General features: G+C 44.8%; 5 protein-coding genes across 5 annotated transcripts in view; 2 read left to right on the forward strand and 3 right to left on the reverse strand.

Moving 5' to 3' along the window:
- MCYG_02031 (dimethylaniline monooxygenase FMO5) overlaps positions 1–123 on the forward strand; it is a gene marked incomplete at both ends in the record, with an annotated part of 2,255 nt that extends 2,132 nt beyond the window's left edge. Inside the window, one exon of the mRNA XM_002849051.1 lies at positions 51–123. Within this exon, the coding sequence (XP_002849097.1) occupies positions 51–123 (73 nt within the window). The remainder of the gene's footprint in view (positions 1–50) is intronic.
- A 171-nt stretch (positions 124–294) lies between these two features.
- On the reverse strand, positions 295–4,284 carry MCYG_02032 (type I inositol-1,4,5-trisphosphate 5-phosphatase 2; the record flags this gene model as incomplete). Its single annotated transcript, XM_002849052.1, has 6 exons — positions 295–373; positions 439–1,106; positions 1,168–1,421; positions 1,481–1,690; positions 1,749–4,164; positions 4,243–4,284. The coding sequence occupies 6 exons, from the start codon at positions 4,282–4,284 to the stop codon at positions 295–297; spliced, it is 3,669 nt and encodes a 1,222-aa protein (XP_002849098.1).
- Positions 4,285–5,129: 845 nt separating this feature from the next.
- On the reverse strand, positions 5,130–6,696 carry MCYG_02033 (Delta(14)-sterol reductase; the record flags this gene model as incomplete). Its single annotated transcript, XM_002849053.1, has 3 exons — positions 5,130–6,232; positions 6,286–6,593; positions 6,653–6,696. The coding sequence occupies 3 exons, from the start codon at positions 6,694–6,696 to the stop codon at positions 5,130–5,132; spliced, it is 1,455 nt and encodes a 484-aa protein (XP_002849099.1).
- A 618-nt stretch (positions 6,697–7,314) lies between these two features.
- On the forward strand, positions 7,315–7,925 carry MCYG_02034 (zinc finger protein; the record flags this gene model as incomplete). The annotated part of the gene is made up of 5 exons (XM_002849054.1): positions 7,315–7,352; positions 7,387–7,430; positions 7,482–7,555; positions 7,617–7,678; positions 7,706–7,925. The coding sequence occupies 5 exons, from the start codon at positions 7,315–7,317 to the stop codon at positions 7,923–7,925; spliced, it is 438 nt and encodes a 145-aa protein (XP_002849100.1).
- Positions 7,926–8,090: 165 nt separating this feature from the next.
- Positions 8,091–9,140, reverse strand: MCYG_02035 (proteasome component PRE6; the record flags this gene model as incomplete). Its single annotated transcript, XM_002849055.1, has 4 exons — positions 8,091–8,421; positions 8,481–8,868; positions 8,936–8,988; positions 9,106–9,140. 4 exons carry the CDS (start codon positions 9,138–9,140, stop codon positions 8,091–8,093), a joined length of 807 nt encoding a protein of 268 aa, XP_002849101.1.
- Between the last annotated feature and the right edge of the window lie 8,749 nt (positions 9,141–17,889).

A 17,889-nucleotide genomic window follows, 5' to 3' on the forward strand; every position in this document is an offset into this window, starting at 1 on the left:
TTGATGCAATTATATCATTATGTATCCGGGTTCTATTCTCCAGAATCTAGCAAAGCGGGCAAAACTCGGCTGCTGCAAGAGAAGAAGCTATTTACAGGAAACAAAGAATCTCAAAAAACTTGAAAGGAGAAGATGAGGTTGGATTAAATGCAATTAATAGGATGATAAGGATACAGGCATTGACTCGTCATGACTTCTATGTGGTATCATAAATTCGTAAGTGGCGCGCATGGGATCGAAAACTATTCCTTCGCATAAGGAGAAAGGGAGAATAATAAGGGACAAGGATAAGTATCATGCTCCGGCTGGCGAGGTTATCAAAGCATAAGCTTCTTTTGGACTCAGCCCTAGGAAACGGACAAGGTATGAAACGCTGTTTGACAAGAGGTTAGTAATTGATACTATGAACTCTTTGTATAGGCGTAAGCAAACACATACCTAGCTTCTGTAGCCAAGCGTTGTTTCTCAGAAAGAAACTCTGCCTGGCAATCTTCCCATATTGCTGTTCGCTTATTCGGGATTATAGATTTGACTCTCATCTTGAAAGTGCCGCTAACAGGCCTGTGGTCGGACACGCGAACTTCATGTCGTCTATACTCCAACTGCTTAATACGGCCGAATCCACGGTACAAAAGCCGATCACACCAGGCAGGTGCTCGTTTTTTCTCGCTAGAATCATAATTATCGGTTCCCACGTCGTATTTATACGTTGGTGCGAAGGTGATAGGGGCTTCATTGAACGTGCGAAGCCGGAACCCAGGATTCTTGCGCTTTGAAGCTAAAAGTTGATCCCTATCTAGGAGTTTGGGAAGATTATTAGCCTTCACAGCTTCAATCACTGTGTTTCGCGGTATCGAGTCAATGCGATAATTGAGATCCCCGTTTAAGATGCAAATCTCATGATCGAGAATCATAGATCCATCTCCGCCACCGGCGAACCGGTCGATTCGAGCTGACAGGCTAGGTTCTTTGGGAAGCGCCTCACTTTCCATAATTGCGGCAATATCATTGTTTCTGTTTGCTGTTTGGCTTTGACCCGCAGCTAAATGACAGTTGACAAAGCAGAGAGAACTGTCATCCATAAAGAACCGAAGAATGAGCGCGCCCTGACGATAGTAATTAGTATCCAGGAATCAGAAACGACAAAGATGAAGTGATGGTGTATACCTTATTTCCATGAAGACCACCCATTCCCCGTTTAACCTCCGCTGCACTGACATTTGAGATCCGTTCGCGCGTATCTTGCCTTACGAATACACAGGTAAACAAACCTATAAGGCTTGCGGTGTGTAGTAGGACATAGGACTCGCCATTTGGCATATGTTCTCGAATGCATAGTGCAAGATAATCCTTCCAGACGCGATATTGCCGGCTCATTGTCTCTTTGTCTGCATCCTTCTTTTTTCCTTTGAGGAAGCTCTCTAAAAAGAATATTAGTTACCTAGCTTTTTAAATGCTTTAAGGATAGACATTTACTAACTTGCTGTGATTTTCTTATCTTCCAGGTCCACAAGCTCTTGGAAGCCGAATACCAAAATATCTGGAGCGCTCTCGGGGTGGATAGCATCTCTAATAAAATTGCTATTTGGTAGTTTGCCAGGAACCGTTGCACCAGCATTCCATGTGACGATAGCCGCAGAAATTTCACTGAATTTACAGTATTCGACATCCTTGCTTTGCATCTTTGCCTCTGTAGTAGAAGTTAGTTATTATTTTTACAAGATAATTAAAGCGGGTATTGGGCGTACCGAGCCAGTCTTCCTCAAGCATAGCATCCCAAACACGGATATAATTGTCCACACCAAGAGACACGACTTGAAGTTTATTGACGGTCCACACAGAGCTTAGGTCGAGCATCATCCCACAAACTCCATGGCTATGAGCATTCCAGTCCTTTTTGACGGTCCACGGGTTTGTTGACGTATCGTACACATAAATCATGCCAGTCTTGTAGCTTGCCCATAGATAGTCTCCAGCAGCCGTTAAGGAACTGATCTTGTACATGCTGATGGTGACAGTTCCAAGGTAAGAGTAATCCTTACAGCTGTATATGGTTACTTTGCCATCTGCATGACCCAGGTATACCATACCCCCGTTGGTCATTGACATCGTCCCACAAGTCACTTCACTGGAGTGGTTTTTACCTAGAGGTGACTTGAGGACTTGGAAGGCAGTGTCTTGGGCATGAGGTTGGTAAAGCCGTACTTCCTTACCGGTAGCATACCAGATTGTGTTACCAACAACCATTGAAAAGGTATGCCCCTTGGCCATGCGGTCATACGGATGGTTGTAACTGTATTGAAGGTTCGGCGAGCCTGACTCGTCTGGAGCCCATACTAAGAGTTTTCCTTCGTCGTCTAAAGACCAGAGCTCCTTTTGATATCTATATATCCTGATGATTTCTCGGCGAGAGTGAGCAGGCCGAGTGTTGATGATAGATTGGGTTCTAATGTCGACTTCTTGTAACTCGCCGGCAGTAGTACCAATCCAGATTATTGCACCTTCTTCATCGACACTTCTGCCTGGTTTGAATGCAATAGCAGAACCCTTTACTGTCTCACCGTGGTTTAAACTCATGATCATCTCCCCGGTCACAAGATCCCAAACTCTGGTAAAAAAGCCTGTTGTACATACGTATTGTCCACACACATCGAATACGCGAGTATCATATTTAGTGTAAACATCTGACACCCCTGACCTGAAAGAAGGTGGACGACGGTTTGTGTGGGTAGCATCCGGGTGGATATCCGTATCAGTAACAACGACAGGTTTAGTACGATGAACTGAGCGTGTGAGCTGCTCTAGGGACTTAATTGCATCTTGATCGTTGGTAAGAGCAGTCGGTGGAGGACGCTGGCGCACTGGAGGATTCGAAGGTGGGGGTGGAGGCCGGCCTGTATGTTGAGTCGTTTTGGTGGTTAAGTTACTTGTTTCTCTTCGAGGCGGAGGAGGTGGAGGAGGTGCTGGTTTAGGTTGTTTTATGCTTAATGATCGAGGTGGTAGTTTATAAACGTTTGGTGTTTGTGGGTCTATGGCAGATACTACTCTCTGAGGACTGGGTAGCTCATCCCTATGCGGGCTGAGACCAACCCTCGATGTTTCCAACCTACGTGGCGGTGCCGGCGACGGTCGTCGTACCGGCGCATTCAGTCTAACCTCTTGATCGCTGTCGCCTTGTCGACTAGATGTTTGTGTATTGGGCGGTACAATCACAGTTTTCGCGCGCGTTATCGGCGGAGGACGCGGGGGTATAGCGTTAGGAGCAGTGTTGCTGATTAAATTACTCTGTTTTGTCGATCTTGAGACCGGTGGCCCTTCACGAGTAACGGGTCCCGGTTGAGGGCGGGAGCCTGGCTGTGTTTGCTGTAGTCGACTTGGGGCATGAAAATCACTCAGACTAATTGGCTCTGGGGTCCCATTGAGCTTTGATGTACCAGATATCTTCTCAGGACTACTGGGAGGGGTACTAAAGGGTGATATCCTATCTTCCATCGACGTATGTTGTACTGAGAACGACGGAGTAAGGGTATTTGAAGTTGTGACATTATGGCCGGTTGAGATGCCTGGCTTTCGAAGAGGTATCTTGGGTTTTTCCGCCCTATTCACAGGTGGGGGAACAGAAGCGCTCTTTCCAATGCGCTGACTCACAGGAGTTGTACGCCGGATATCTATCGATACGGTATGGGAATGGTCATTGAGAGGTGTTGTGGGGCGAGTAGAGGTGCGCGAGGAAGATGGAGGGCTGCTAGAGGGCTCATTCGATGCCGAGTGGCCGTTAGGAATATGTCCGGTGTGGGGTGCGTGGCCCTGTGTCTGTGGAAGGCTCTGGCTGTATGAGAAGGTCGGTTGCGGAGGAGGTCTAGGCGATTCCACAGTATATACCGACCGTCCGGGAGACGTGGACTGTAAATTCATAGATAATGGACGTGGCTGACGACGCTGGGTAGGCGAGTCCCCGGTCTGTTGAGGCCGCAGAAAGCCTTGATTGAGCCGCTGAGAACTCCCCCATGGCGAGTTTGATCGAGGTAGATCTAACGAAACTCGGCCTGCTGTCACATTATCCGCTATTGTTGGTGCTTTCAACAGCGATCCTGACCCTTCTTGAGCTTCACGCTTAGTATGGGAGAGATTCTCAAAGTGGGATAGCAGCGACGAAACAGGTCTCTAGAAAGGAGTTGATAACCACAGTTAGCTAAACGATTTCTCAACATCCATACGATAGAGCAGCAATATACAACTGACAATAGGCTGCTGGTCCGTTCTATCTTCCTCGTTTGCATCCATGGTAAAACGCAGGATATCCGCAAGTTGTTCGTCGTTCTATAATTCACCGCCCGTCCCAAGGCAGCGGCCCAAGACTTGCTCAATAATTCAACGAAAGCTCTAGCATCCGGACACCAGCCAACAAGGGCGATATATGCGACTATTAAATGGAGCTGTAGGCGGCGCAGTCCGAGCTAAACATCCCAGGGTCACTGGAAGGGGTTCGAGTTGCAGACTGGGGGTGGCTCATTCGAGTGGTAACTAATAGCTGAATCTGCCGTTGGATACTCTATGGCGAGGTGCCTCCGTCTTTGCTTTTTCTGAACAATCGAACCAGACAGTTAGAGTCGTTAGCTGGTCTTTTCATCTCAGCAGAAAAAGCAGCAGAGAAGCAGAAGAAGAAGATGTCGAAGTCGAAGTTGACATAAAATTAACAAGCGTGACTTTCTTGAGCGACGTCACCAGGTATATAATCAGGTACTACTGCCACGTACCACGGCCTCCCCCACAGAGAACTTTGCCTGAAGAGGTTAGATGCCACGCACCAGGGCTTAGCCAAAGTGTTATTGCCACACCTATATATATCTAGATATTATTATTTACATCTTTTCTTTGCTCTATTATTTATTATTTATAGATGCCATGTTGTAATTTGCTAGAAGAGAGTGGCTTATACGATGTCATGCTTGTCATTATGCATGAGAATCAGAGCGTCACCAACGCTTACAGGGTCAGGGATCAAACATAACATATAGATAAATAGAAAGGACAAAAGACAAAGCATGACCTCTATAATCTATATAACCGACATCTATCTCGCCGTATTGCTCCAAGTCTAAAGCTGATATCGTCCTCCATCTAGTAAATTAGTAAACCCATGGCAAGATCCTCCATCTGACAATCTCCTTGTACCTATTCCAGTCCTCTCCATACTTCTTAAAGCATGCCCCGTCGTCTCTGCGTTCACGATGCATCAACAAGATGGCAAAGTATAGTACATAAAAGTACGTGAAAACGATACCCCAGCCTTTTGCTTCCCCCTGTACCACTTCCCGGCCATCAAGCATCTTGAAAGTGTGGGAAGCAGCAACGGCGCTTCCAGCCGGCAGGATCATATATCCGGCTAAACCAGTAGGCCAGCTAAAGGGTGAGGCCTGTAGCCAGTCGCCAAAGTAGTTGATATGGCGAGACACACCCCACCATCCAGAGGTCAGCAGCTTGGTTCCACGCTTTGTTTGTATGTAGGATAGCCCGGCCACACTCGGGTCGTCAGGTCGTGTACGGAAGACGTTCTTCTGCGTGTTTGATGCTCGGAAAATGTACAGTCCCAGAGCAAACACGGCACTGACGATTGCAACACCTGTCCAACCGAGATGGACAGGGTAAACAGAGAGATAGCGACACTGGGTCGAGTATAAAAACGGAACCCAGACGATGTCACCAAACGTGAGCATAAACCCAAGTCCGTCGGTGGTGGTATCCATCATGGTCAAAATGCTAGACTCCTTGTGTTGGCCGTCTAGAGCATAGTAGGTCTGCACAAAGGCAGTGAAGATGATGCTATCGGAGAGGCGGCCATAGGTGCGGTACTGCTTTGCAACAAACGCAAGGTCGAGTAAGACCCAGCCGGTGAGACCAGGGCGCAATTCTAGCCAGGTCTTGAGGTCGACTTCTCCGAAGATTGGGAGTGTGACACGCGGGTTCAACTCGCGGCCGATGTAAAAGTCATAAATGGTATTGTCTGTATTTCCGCGGATGGCCAGTTCACGGAGATCCTTGTTGGGATAGTTGGTGTCTACGCTGAAGCTATTGAGATATACAAAGACAGAGATTGCATAGGATATCACAATGTTGGCGGTTAGCAGCTGGACGTAGTTGTCTGTAATATACGTCCAGACGAAGAAATTGGCCCCCTGAAAGTACGTTCCAACAGCACAGACAACTAGATGGACAATACTAGAGGAAAACGCTGCCCGAGGTCAGCCATGACACAACAATACGTAATAAGGCATATTAACTCACCGTTAAAGCGATAATCCAGTGGTTTGCCATGGTGAACGAGTTTCGTCCCCTTGATCTCCTGTGCGGGAAGAAATTTCCAGAGTATCAAACTGACGAGATAGTACGCCAGCATGACGCCGGTGACATTCCAGCTAAAGAGGTCCCAGATGCCACCCGCAGGCCATCCGCTCTCCAGCTTGAATTGATCCCAGGTAAAGTTGCTAGGATACAAGACGGACGGCACCGGACAGCCAGTCACATCGTTACATCCAAATGCGAAGAAGAGCAAAAGCACAGGAAGGCCAAATGTAATGGCAGCAGCCCCCGGTCTGGAATATCAAGGTCAGCTATATCAATGAGATTTGGCTGTCTAGGGGAAGAAACTTACGGTCCGCCAAAGTCATACTTCTTCTCTACAGGCGAGGCTGTCATCCTATGTATATTGTCAAAGATCCAGGGGTATATGCAAAATTATCAAGAAGTTTTTTTTTTTCGTTCCCGACAACCTCCCAATTTAAAGATATTTTTTAAAAAAGGGGCGATCTAGGCACTTATTTTTTCGATGGCGCCAGACGGAAGCTGCTTGCTCCGGTGGTCATTTTAAGTATTCAAATAGTTCATCCTGGCCAAAGTCGATGGCAAGGAGGAAGTACAGAGAGGAGGAGTTATATCTGGGGTAGACCTTAGTACTGGCAGCTATAGAAGATACTACTTAGTTATCATGAGCCTGTGAGAAATCTCTGCGTGGGCTTCTTTATGGCTCTCCTCGTACGGTAGTGAACCAATATCAAGGTAGATATTATAAGAGACTCGGATATCTTGAATACCTAGAATATCCCTTGAGACTAGAAATATCAATATTTAAATATCTGCGAATTATCTCCATCTGATTTCTCAGCCTGTCGCGCTCTGTGACTTCTCTTGGCGAGTGTCGAGCGGTAGAAAGAATTTTGAAGCCATCGAATTCACCACAAACAGCCCACTTGGCCAGTTAGTTGGAATATCTGCCAGTGTTCGACAGTTCTTCTGTGTTAATCCCCAGTTCTCAAGATGTGGTACGCCGTATACATGGACAATGCTGCTCACAGGTAGAAAACGACGGCTAAGTTGAATGCTTTATAGCAAACACATCCTCAACGCCCAGGTCGCCGTTCGATCGCCATGCTGTAAGGACGCCGGACATATCGACACTCGAGGAGATATACTTATTTGATTAGGCCGTAAATGGTTTGACTGCGCGGACTGTCATAGGGAACAGGAAAGCCATGAACTGCTTCCCTCCATGGAGATGGTGAGAGCAGAAGATACATACAACATGGGGCAGGGTTAGAACACATCTAACGACGACATAGACTCTTGCTTGCAAGAAGTGCAAGAAGTGCTTTCGAAAGGACGCTGCTGAGTTTGACGAGAGGTATGTTCTGCTCTTTCGAACCTGCAGTGGTTTGTATCTATCTGACGTTTTGGCTGGCTGCAGTGACGAATATTGCCCACACTGCGATAACCATTTCGTTATCGACGCCCTTACGCCGAAACCAGCAGTCAAGGTGGAAGGAGAGGATCCACGAAAGGATGCAAGGATGTTGAAGGATGAACGAATAAGGGCAGAGGCCGAACGGTCAATATTCGATGTCAAGGATGCGCCAAACAGGCTTGGATAGAAGGCGTGTGAACGTTTTACGAAGTACACGAAGAACGGACTTTCCGTGTGAAAGTGACATACAATAGCATGAATAATTTATACCCTATACAAGAGCAGTAAAATAAGATGATGTTTTTTAAGAGTAATTCATCTTGGCCTCTATTCCATTCCCTCATAGACCGCTTTAGCTAGACGAGCCTTCGCCAGTCTGTCTAGGCAGTAAAGTTGTAGTTCCAGTCCCCGGGGTTCTGCCAGTCTTCTTCTTGGCAGCTTCCTCCTGCTTCTCTGCTTCTATGCTCTTCACATGGGCCTCAATCTCGTCACTAGGGAGAAGCTCCATAGGCTGCCCAGGAGCCATGATAGCAATTTCGATATTCTTGGCTCCCGTCTGCACAACCTCCAGCAGTGATTTGATGGTGAGTTGAATAGTGGCCTCCCGGTCCATGCCGTCCTTGTGATTTCTCTCGAGGAATTCCCTAACAGTCTTGCTTGATCGGCCGATGGCATTGGCTTTCCTGGAGTGGATTGTTAGCGGTATTTTCCCGGCATTTCTCCTCCATATACTTCAACCTACCATGCGGAGTAGATGCCAGAAGGTTCTGTCTGGTAGAGACGTGGGGTCTTGTCGCCGTTATCGAAGCCAACAATCAGTGTACTGATTCCAAATGGACGAACACCACCGCTCTGTGTGTACCGCTGTTGAACACCAGCAACATATTTGGTAATGTACTCGATCGTCACCGGGTCTTCGACTGTAAGTCGGTGTGATTGAGCTTCCACTCTAGCTTTATCAACCAATATTCTAGCATCGGCATTTAGACCCGCGAAGGCAAGGCAAACGTGGTTGTCGATCAACCCAATTTTCGAAGGAGTAATTCGTGTGTCTTGTAGCTTCATTGCCGAACGTTTCTCGCAACCAAGAACTACGATGCCCTCGCCTTTCACTCCAACGGCGCAAGTCCCTGTTTGGTGTGTAAGTTCAACAGAGTCTGATCACGGAGCTATGGAAACAGTAGGAGGATCGTTTACCTCTCTTCACGGCCTCCAAGGCATACTCTACTTGAAAGACATGTCCATCGGGACTATATTAACGCTTAGAGATGGAGTATCATGCTAGAACAGCGGAGAACCATACCTGAAGACTATAGTGTTTATGTTAGCATACAGTGGGTTGAGGCTGGAATTGTGAGTGGCTTCACCTACCTGAAAGAGCTCTGTCGTATCCTGAAGCCATGCCGAGCTTTTGAATTGATCGCTATTCAAGGTTGAAAGCCGGAGCGAGGAAGATATAGTCGAATGAGCAAGAGCTTCTGGCTTGTTTTGTGGGTGGGAGAGTGGATTTTGTTGCTTGAGGGAGCTTTACGATAGGGAGACAACTTGGGTTGACGTGAGTTGCGGGTGCCTTGGAGCTTTCCTAGCCCGCGCGCCAAGATAAGCGCGCGGCTTTGGGCAAAATAAATATTATGTCAAATGTTGTACTTAGTCAGCAACGTAGTTAGATCACGTGCACTGCCCCTGTTATATCCGGCAGAAACTTACACCCTGCACCTAAGCTCTTCAAGCTCACCAATATACGTACATTTACACCTATATATATATTTAAACTCATTTAGCCAATCATTATTCGCTACTCTTGCTTATATTTAATAGTTATAAGCCCGACTATCGTAAATTAAATCGAAATAACGTCCGATTTAAATATTCCGATACGCTAACTATTAACAAGAAGTAGCATTAATAATATTAAACGTCATTCGTCTGATATCAATCAATAATAGCGAATCAATATACTGAGACTACTACGGCGAGGATCACCGTACTTAAAAACGAACGGGACTGGCACCTTTAGTACGGGGGTATCAAAGCCCTAGCCTATTAATTAAATATCTAGAACCTAGTAAACCTAGATCTTGAAATAGAACCGGAGCATACTACTCTACCTAAAAAGGTCGAATATAAGGATATAAATCCTTAAGTAACTAGTATTTAAGACCTTAATAAGGACTAGCTCGAAATACTAAAGATTCTAAAGGAGGACTATAAGGAATAGTAATTAAAGTATTAAATAGAAAGAAATACCCTATTAATATTCCGAATCTATCTAATAATAATAGTTACCTATCTAGTATTTAATTAACTCCGAGTAGAGGATTCGTTATATAAGATAATAAAAGGATTAAAGAAACGCCTCTACCTAACGGATAAAGATAGAATATATAAGGTAGAATAAAAATATAAAGTATTAAAAGCTAGATTAAGAGCTAGAGACGTCTTTACCTAGCTCGATAACTAGATAGAGGTATTCTAGGAAGCCTAAAAGCTCGAGATACTATATCTAGAACGAGTAAAGGATAACCTTATTTTAGCGAACGAAAAGATTAACTACGCCTATATAGTTACCTAGTACTATTAAGCTAACTTAGTTGACTTTATAGACCTTATTTAAGACTTCTAACGTTACTATAGAAAGAATATTACGGTAACGAAGACTAAATTCTAAATAGTATTCTTAATATCTATAATATCCTAATTAATATCCTAAATAACCTCGAAACCTACCTTCTAGGGACGAACTTAATCCTAGTCTAGAAGACTAGCTCCAACCTATATTTATAGAGGAATATACTAGTATAACGAGTACTATTATCTAGAAGAATATACTAGACTAAAGGACTAGATACCGAACTCTAAGAAGAAGAAGAAGGTAGAAGAAGCCTTAAAGAATCTAAGGGTTAAAAAAGGGGTTGAGAGGTTAAGATAACGAAGTAAGGAGTTTAATAAGAAGAAGGAAAAGGAATAGGGCGCGGCTAACCTTATAGTAACCGACTAGGAATAGGACAATAAGGACTTCTATCCTATAGTACTACTTACGGTGGGATCTAACGTAGTATTAGTATATAGCCAAATATCGAGCTACTACCTAAGAAATAGTATAGTATATAATACTATAGCTACTAACTATATAGTTAATAATAGAAATAGGTTCCTTACTATAGAGTTATTTAATAACGAAGTCCTTACTAGTAATAATATAATAAGAGTAATAGGACGAGGCAACGCTCGAATCTAGATAATAAGTCCTAAAGGAATAAAATTTAAGGTTATTCTTAAATAGGCTCTATATATTCCTAGATTCTATATAAATCTACTTATAGACGAACCTCTAGATAAGGCTAGATACGCTTTTAATACCGAAATAGGTTAAATAAGGTATAAAAAGTCTAGAAAAGAGGTTATAGTAATGAATAGAATATATAGAATAAGGGTAGTTAAATTTAATAATCCCGAACGCTTAGCTCGAGCTCTAGGAATATTAGTATTCTCGTTATTATCGCGAGCTCCAAAATCGAACGTTGTAAACGAAGCAACGTAGTACCGGCGATTAAGACACCCAAATAACGAAGTCCTAAAGTACGTTGAAAAACTATCAGACAATATCGAGATCATACAGCCAAAAGCTCCAGAAAAGGGCGAGCCCGTACCGATTTGTCAATCCTACATAGTATCAAAGTTAAAAAGGTAGATCTCACGCCGTATTCCCGAATTAAGAGCAATAGCTCCGTTCTAACGTCTATACGTTAACCTAATATATATTAAACCCGCTAGGTATAACTAGGACTAATAGGTAGCTTACTACTTCTATAAAGTAACTAAATAGCACAAAGTAGACTATATAATATTAAAAAGAATGATCTTACGCTCTATTAAGGGCAAGGTTACCTATATTAAGCGCTAATTTAGGTACCGAGTTCTTATTATCCGAATTAACATCGAACGTTCCCTAACTACCGAATTTAGGGACTAGGTAAGGGACGAAGGAATAATAATTAAACACTCGGCAGAGTACATACTCGAGTAAAACGGGCCTATAGAACGCTCTAGCGGGATATTAACCTCACTAACTAGGACGCTACGAATAGAAGTAAAGTTCCCTAAGGAAATGTGGCCAGAGGTTATCAAAACTACAGCCTATATTATGAACAGGCTGCCAACGTAGTCCTTAGGTTAGAAATCACCTCTTTTAAGCCTAATCAAATACCTTAAGAAGAAGGGAATAGATAAGGCTTATATTCTAAAGTTAACGTTACTAGCGTACCTACGAGTTATTAGGTATAAGGCTTATGTTTAAAATCCTAAAGTTACTAGGGGTAAAAAGGTTGCTCTACGAGCTTATATTAGATACCTTACTAGTTACAACTTAACGAATATCTTTAGAATCTAGATACCGCACCTAAGACGTATAATTCGATCTAGAGATATAGTCTTTAATAAGACTAAAATATATAACCTAGACGAAAAGCCGCTAAATCTTTAATTATATAAGAGAACCGAAGAGATAGTAGAATAAATCGATATTATAATAAATAATAGTGACGTAGCCCAAATACCTCTAGGAGAGCTAATACCTATACTTAAGGTATTATAAGCCCTAGTACTACTAGTTCCTAAATCTATATCTTAAGCCCCAGTAGAAAAAGAGCTATAAGTTAATATAAACCCGTAGTTCTAGTTAGAACTAGTCCAAACGCAGCTAGTATTACTAGAATTGACTCTTAAGCCGGAGGCTTAATATTAAACGGAAACGAATATTAGACCTGAACGGGAGTAAACTCTAATTAAGCCTCAATAGCCTCAATAGCTGGAAGTTCTAATAACAGTACGTCCGTCATTATCGAGGCTAGAATCAATAGTAGACCTATTACTAGAACATATTATTAATTACCTAAGGTAGAGAAAGCCTTCTCGTAGAGTAGCCGGTCTTTATATAGCTTTAGAACCTCTACTAATATATTTATATATAGTATTCTATATAGGAACCCTATATCCTCGCGAACTAATTAACTAAATAATACCTTACTAGTCTACTCTATCTCCGCTATCGAAAAACTAGAATAAGATACTTAAATATTTAGGAAAAGACAAATTTATAAAGGTAGCCCAAGTTAAATAAGAAAAGATAAGGGGACGAGGCATATTCTCGAAGGTAATCTAACCTTAAGGTAAGTAAGTATTGCCGTTATAATAGGTCTTCGCATATAAATTTAATAAAAACGGCTATCTTAAAAAATATAAGGCACGCCTCTATATAAGGGGAGATATATAGATTATAGGGAACTTAGATACCTATATAGCGACGCTAGCTTTTAGGATAATAAGAGTACTTATCTTAGTAGTTATAGTATTCGGTCTCGAATAGTAGTAGAGAGACGTAGTAAACGCCTTCCTAAACGCCTATCTTAACGAAGAAATTTACTACGAGTTCTCTAATAGGTTCTAAGAGAACGGATACGTTATAAAGCTATATCTAGCCCTATATAGTCTACGAAGGTCTCTATTACTCTAATTAAATACCCTTACTAATATACTCTCGGAACTAGGGCTTAAACCTATTTCTAACGAACTCTACCTCCTAATAGATAGTAAAGTCCTTCTATTCTTCTTTATAGATAATATTATTATTACCTAATAACGTAGATATAGTAGATACGCCAAATAGGTTATAAGTAAACTAATAGTAAGATTTAAGATTAAGAGTATTAGGAACGTTAAGTAGTTTCTAAATATTAATATTTAACGAGACAAGAATATAGGAAAAATCTGATTAAATTAACGAACGTATATTAATAAGATTATAGAACGTTATAATCTATAATATATACCTAAGGCTCTAACGCCGTTAGCGAAAGAATAAAAATTAGAACCTTTTAATAACTAGATAATATAGAGCTAGATATAAGAGTTCTAATAGAAGATTAGATCTATTCTATATACCGCAATCACTACTAGACTAGATATCGCATTTATAACGAGTAGGCTTACTCAATTCCTAAAAAATCCTTTACTATTATATACGGTATAGGTTAATAGGCTAATATATTACCTACAAGATACTAAAGATCTATCTATTAAATATACTACCGATTACCTCTATAAATTCTCTAAAAAACGTCGAGTATTCGAAGCCTTAAGTAATATAGCGTTTATAGACGATAATCTAACGAGACGAAGCTCAAAAGGATACCTTTTTAAGCTATTTAGTAGACCTATTAATTAGAAGGTAACGCTTTAACGAACGGTTATATGTTAACGGCCGAAGAGAGTTCTATTCAACTAACTAAGGGTATCCGTAAGTCGAAGACAAAACACATGGGGAAGAAGAAGAAAGGGGAAAAGGAAGGAAGTCGGTGATGGGGGATGGAGCTATAGCTTCAGGCGTTGAGGTCATGTGACCGTGTTGAGGGTCACGTGCGCGAGAGTAAAAAGGGGGAGTCTGGTGATGGCATCTCCAGACAGGCCTTGCTGCCTCGTCGATTACGGAGCGCGCGGTGACCCGAGAAGGGAATAGGGGTCCAACCCCTTACATTACGCCCCCCTTCTGGTTCTCGCTTCGAAAGCGTCGAGGGCGGCGGTCTCCTGTAGCGCCGAGGCTGGTTCCCAGGTTGGCTTGTCCCAGCCCGTCCACTTCACTAGTAGCTGCCGTTGTCCCTTTCTAGTCCGTTCCTTTACTATCTGGTCGACCTCGAATTCTTCGGGCTCCCCGTCCTCGCCAACTATCCCAGGTGGTCGCCAGGCCTGTACTCGCTGCGAAGGTAGTGGGTCTGAGGCTGCAGGACGGAGTAGATTTATATGGAACACATTATGTATCGTCCCGGGGGTATCTAGGCGATAAGCGTGGCTTCCGATCCTCTCTAAGACTCTAAACTTTCCGCATTTCGCGTCAAGCTTCTTAGAGGGTCGGTCCGTCTTGATATTCCGCAAATCTAGCCATACATAATCCCCTACTTCGTACTGCGTGCCTGGGTCCCTAAACCTATTCACAAAATCCTGTTGCTCCTGTTGGGCGGCCGCCATTGAAGCCTGTGCCCATTCGCCAGTTGACTTCAGCTTGTGTAAGATGGCGTCCGCTCGTTGGATAGGGCTCCTTGAGTCAGAAGCTCCTGCCGTCAGGTCTTCCGGAAAATCCACCACGTCTAGATGGTACCCATGCTCTAGGAAGAAGGGGGACACGCCCGTAGCCGCCGCATCTCGGTTATTAATCGCGAGCTCTGCTGAGGGGAGCCAGTCGTGCCAGTCGTCCTGTAGGTAGTTCACGTACTTCCGTAGGTAGGCCTCTACTGTCTGGTTCATCCTCTCAGTGGAACCGTCCGTCTCCGGGTGCCACGCGGTCGATAGGCGCCTCCTTATCCCTAGGACTTGACAGATCCGAGTCCAAAGCGCTCCGGTAAACTGCGTTCCGCGATCCGTGACTATAGCCCGTGGTAGTCCGTGCCGCCTATATATCGTCCTAATAAAGATCTTAGCGACGGTATCGGCGTCTATCTTCTCGCAAGGTTCCAGTATAACCCCTTTGCTTAGCCTATCCGTTATTACCAATAGGGTAGTGCAGCGCTGGCTCTTCGGGAGGTCAGTAATGAAGTCCATAGAGAGTTCACTCCACAATCTATCCGGTACGGGTAAGGGCTTGAGTAATCCTTGTCTTCGGTCCTTCCAGGAGTTTGAGGCTCTGCAGGTCGCGCAGTTCCGTAGGAACTGTCTAATATCTCTCGCGTAGCCTGGCCAGTAGAATTGTCTACCTACTAGGGCGGTTGTAACCTCTCTTCCTGGGTGGCCACTGAGCACAGAGTCGTGGGTATCTTGTACTATTCTTGTCCGTAGTGGTTCGCTATCGGGTACCCACCTCCTCCCTCTCCAGAGCAGTTCGCCGTTTGGTGCTAGAGAGCACTCCGTTATCGATGCCTTTACCCCGAGGTGGACGGGGAACCTCGCTCTCTTCTCCCGTACCGCTTGTTCCAGTGCCAGTATAACGGGGTCATTTCTCCGTGCGTTCTCCCAAATACTCCGCAGTTCGTCGGTCTCAAGGCCAGTCTGGTGATGGCCTCCAGTTCCAGAGGGCGTGATGCCATCACCAGGGTGCCTTAATGGCCTACCGTTGGGCGCTATAGGTAGTACACATACTTCGGGCTTCGCGGAGAGCTTGATGCCAATACCAGGGAGGTCCTCTTTACTACTATTACTTGTGTCGATCCATTCATCCTTTAGTAGTTTTACCTCTCTATAGGCCAACCGTTCGTCTGATATGTCTTTGGGCATATCCTGCTCCCTCCGCGAGAGCGCGTCTGCCATCGAGTTTAGGATCCCTGGCCGATAGATCATCTTGAAGTTAAACCGGCTCAGGAATTCTGCCCATCTCATCTGTCGCTCTGTTAGCCGTCGGACCGTTGCAAAGTACTCCAGGTTCTTATGGTCTGTTAGGATTCTAAAAGAGCCAACTGCTAGGAGTTCCGCTTCCCATTCTTCTAAGCACCGGATAACTGCGAGTAGTTCCTTGTCATAGATCTCGTAGTTACACTCGGCCGGGGAGTTCCTTTTTGAGTAGAAGGCGCAGGGGCGAAGAAGGCCCTCGTTGTCGTACTGCATTAAGGTGCCTCCCACCACATATCCGGAAGAGTCAGTTTCTAGTATAGTCTCCTGTTCCGGGTCAAATTGCAAAAGGGTAGGCTCGGCCACAAATTTCTTCTTGAGTTCATTAAAGGCCGCATCAGCCTCTGACGTCCACTTAAACTCGGCATCCTTCTTAGTAAGTTCCGTTAAGGGGGCCGCTATCCTTGAGAAGTCCTTTATAAATCTCCGATAAAAGTTTGCGAACCCTAGGAACCCTCGCACCCCTTTTACCGATTGCGGTGCTTGCCAGTCCAGAATAGCGTTAACCTTCGCGGGGTCCATCTTGATTCCTTCTTTAGTATCGATAATAAACCCGAGATACTTAGTAGAAGTAACTTCGAATTCGCTCTTATTAATATCGATAGGTAGTCCTGCCTCTCTTAGTTTCTGGAGCACTCTCTTTACCTGCGCTCTGTGTTCCTCGAGGGGCCCTTCTGTGAAAATCAAGATATCGTCAATATAGGCTGATACGAATTCGTCCAGGAAGTCCCGTAGTACCCAGTTGATATATCGTTGGAATGTGCTCGGTGCATTAGCTAGACCAAATGGGGTTACGAGCCATTCGTATAGGCCGTACCGTGTCCTAAACGCCGTCATCCATTCCGATCCTTCCGCTATCCGAAGCTGGTGAAAGGCAGCAATCACATCGAGCTTAGTGAACCATTTCGCCTTCGAAATCCGCTGTAGTGTCTCATTTATTAGAGGAAGGGGGTATCTATCCTTCCGGGTGATCTTGTTTAGGCCCCTATAGTCAACGCAGAACCTCAGTCCTCCTCCTGGCTTCTTGGCAAACAGTACAGGGGCGGCCGCAGGTGAGTTGCTCACGCGGATAAACCCTTTCTCTAGTAGTTCCGTAAGGGTTTTCCGAAGCACCAATAGCTCGCCTCTGGACATGTTGTAGAGGGGGCCCCAGGGGATCTTTGGCTTGTTTCCCCGTTCGTCCTGTTCGACTAGCTCGATCTCGTGATCGATGCCTGGTCTATGTGGGGACAGCGTTTCTGCTACCTTCTGGTCGAACACGTCCAGGTACTCGTAATACTGCGGCGGTAGCTTCGTTCTGGGATCCGTCCGTGGCTTTACCTTTAGAGCCTTCTCGATGTCCGCCATGCTCGCTGCGAATATTTCGACAGGAGCTGTCTGGTGAAGACTTCCACAGACAGGCTCTGTTGTCACCTGTGCGCACAGCGTACTCTGTGCAGTGGGCTCGATAGGGGCCGTCTGGTGATGGCATCGCCAGACCGGCCTTGTTGGTGCTTGTGCACCTTGTCCTACAGACTCGCTGGGAGCCGTCTGGTGATGGCATCGCCAGACCGGCCTTGTTGGTGCTTGTGCACCTTGTCCTACAGACTCGCTGGGAGCCGTCTGGTGAGGTCTTCGCCAGATAGATTCTGACGTTGTTCGTGGACGGCACCCTGCCTCCTGCTCATCGAGGTCTCCCTTTTGCGCCTTCTCCCTCCTTGCTCTCCTGTATAAGCAGCTAAAGGCTGCGGCTGAAATTTCCTTTATATCCATTTTCCTCTGCATGTCCCCTACCTCTACAT

The sequence above is a fragment of the Microsporum canis genome, genomic scaffold (genome assembly GCF_000151145.1).
Source record: "Microsporum canis CBS 113480 supercont1.2 genomic scaffold, whole genome shotgun sequence".
NCBI lineage: Eukaryota > Fungi > Ascomycota > Eurotiomycetes > Onygenales > Arthrodermataceae > Microsporum > Microsporum canis.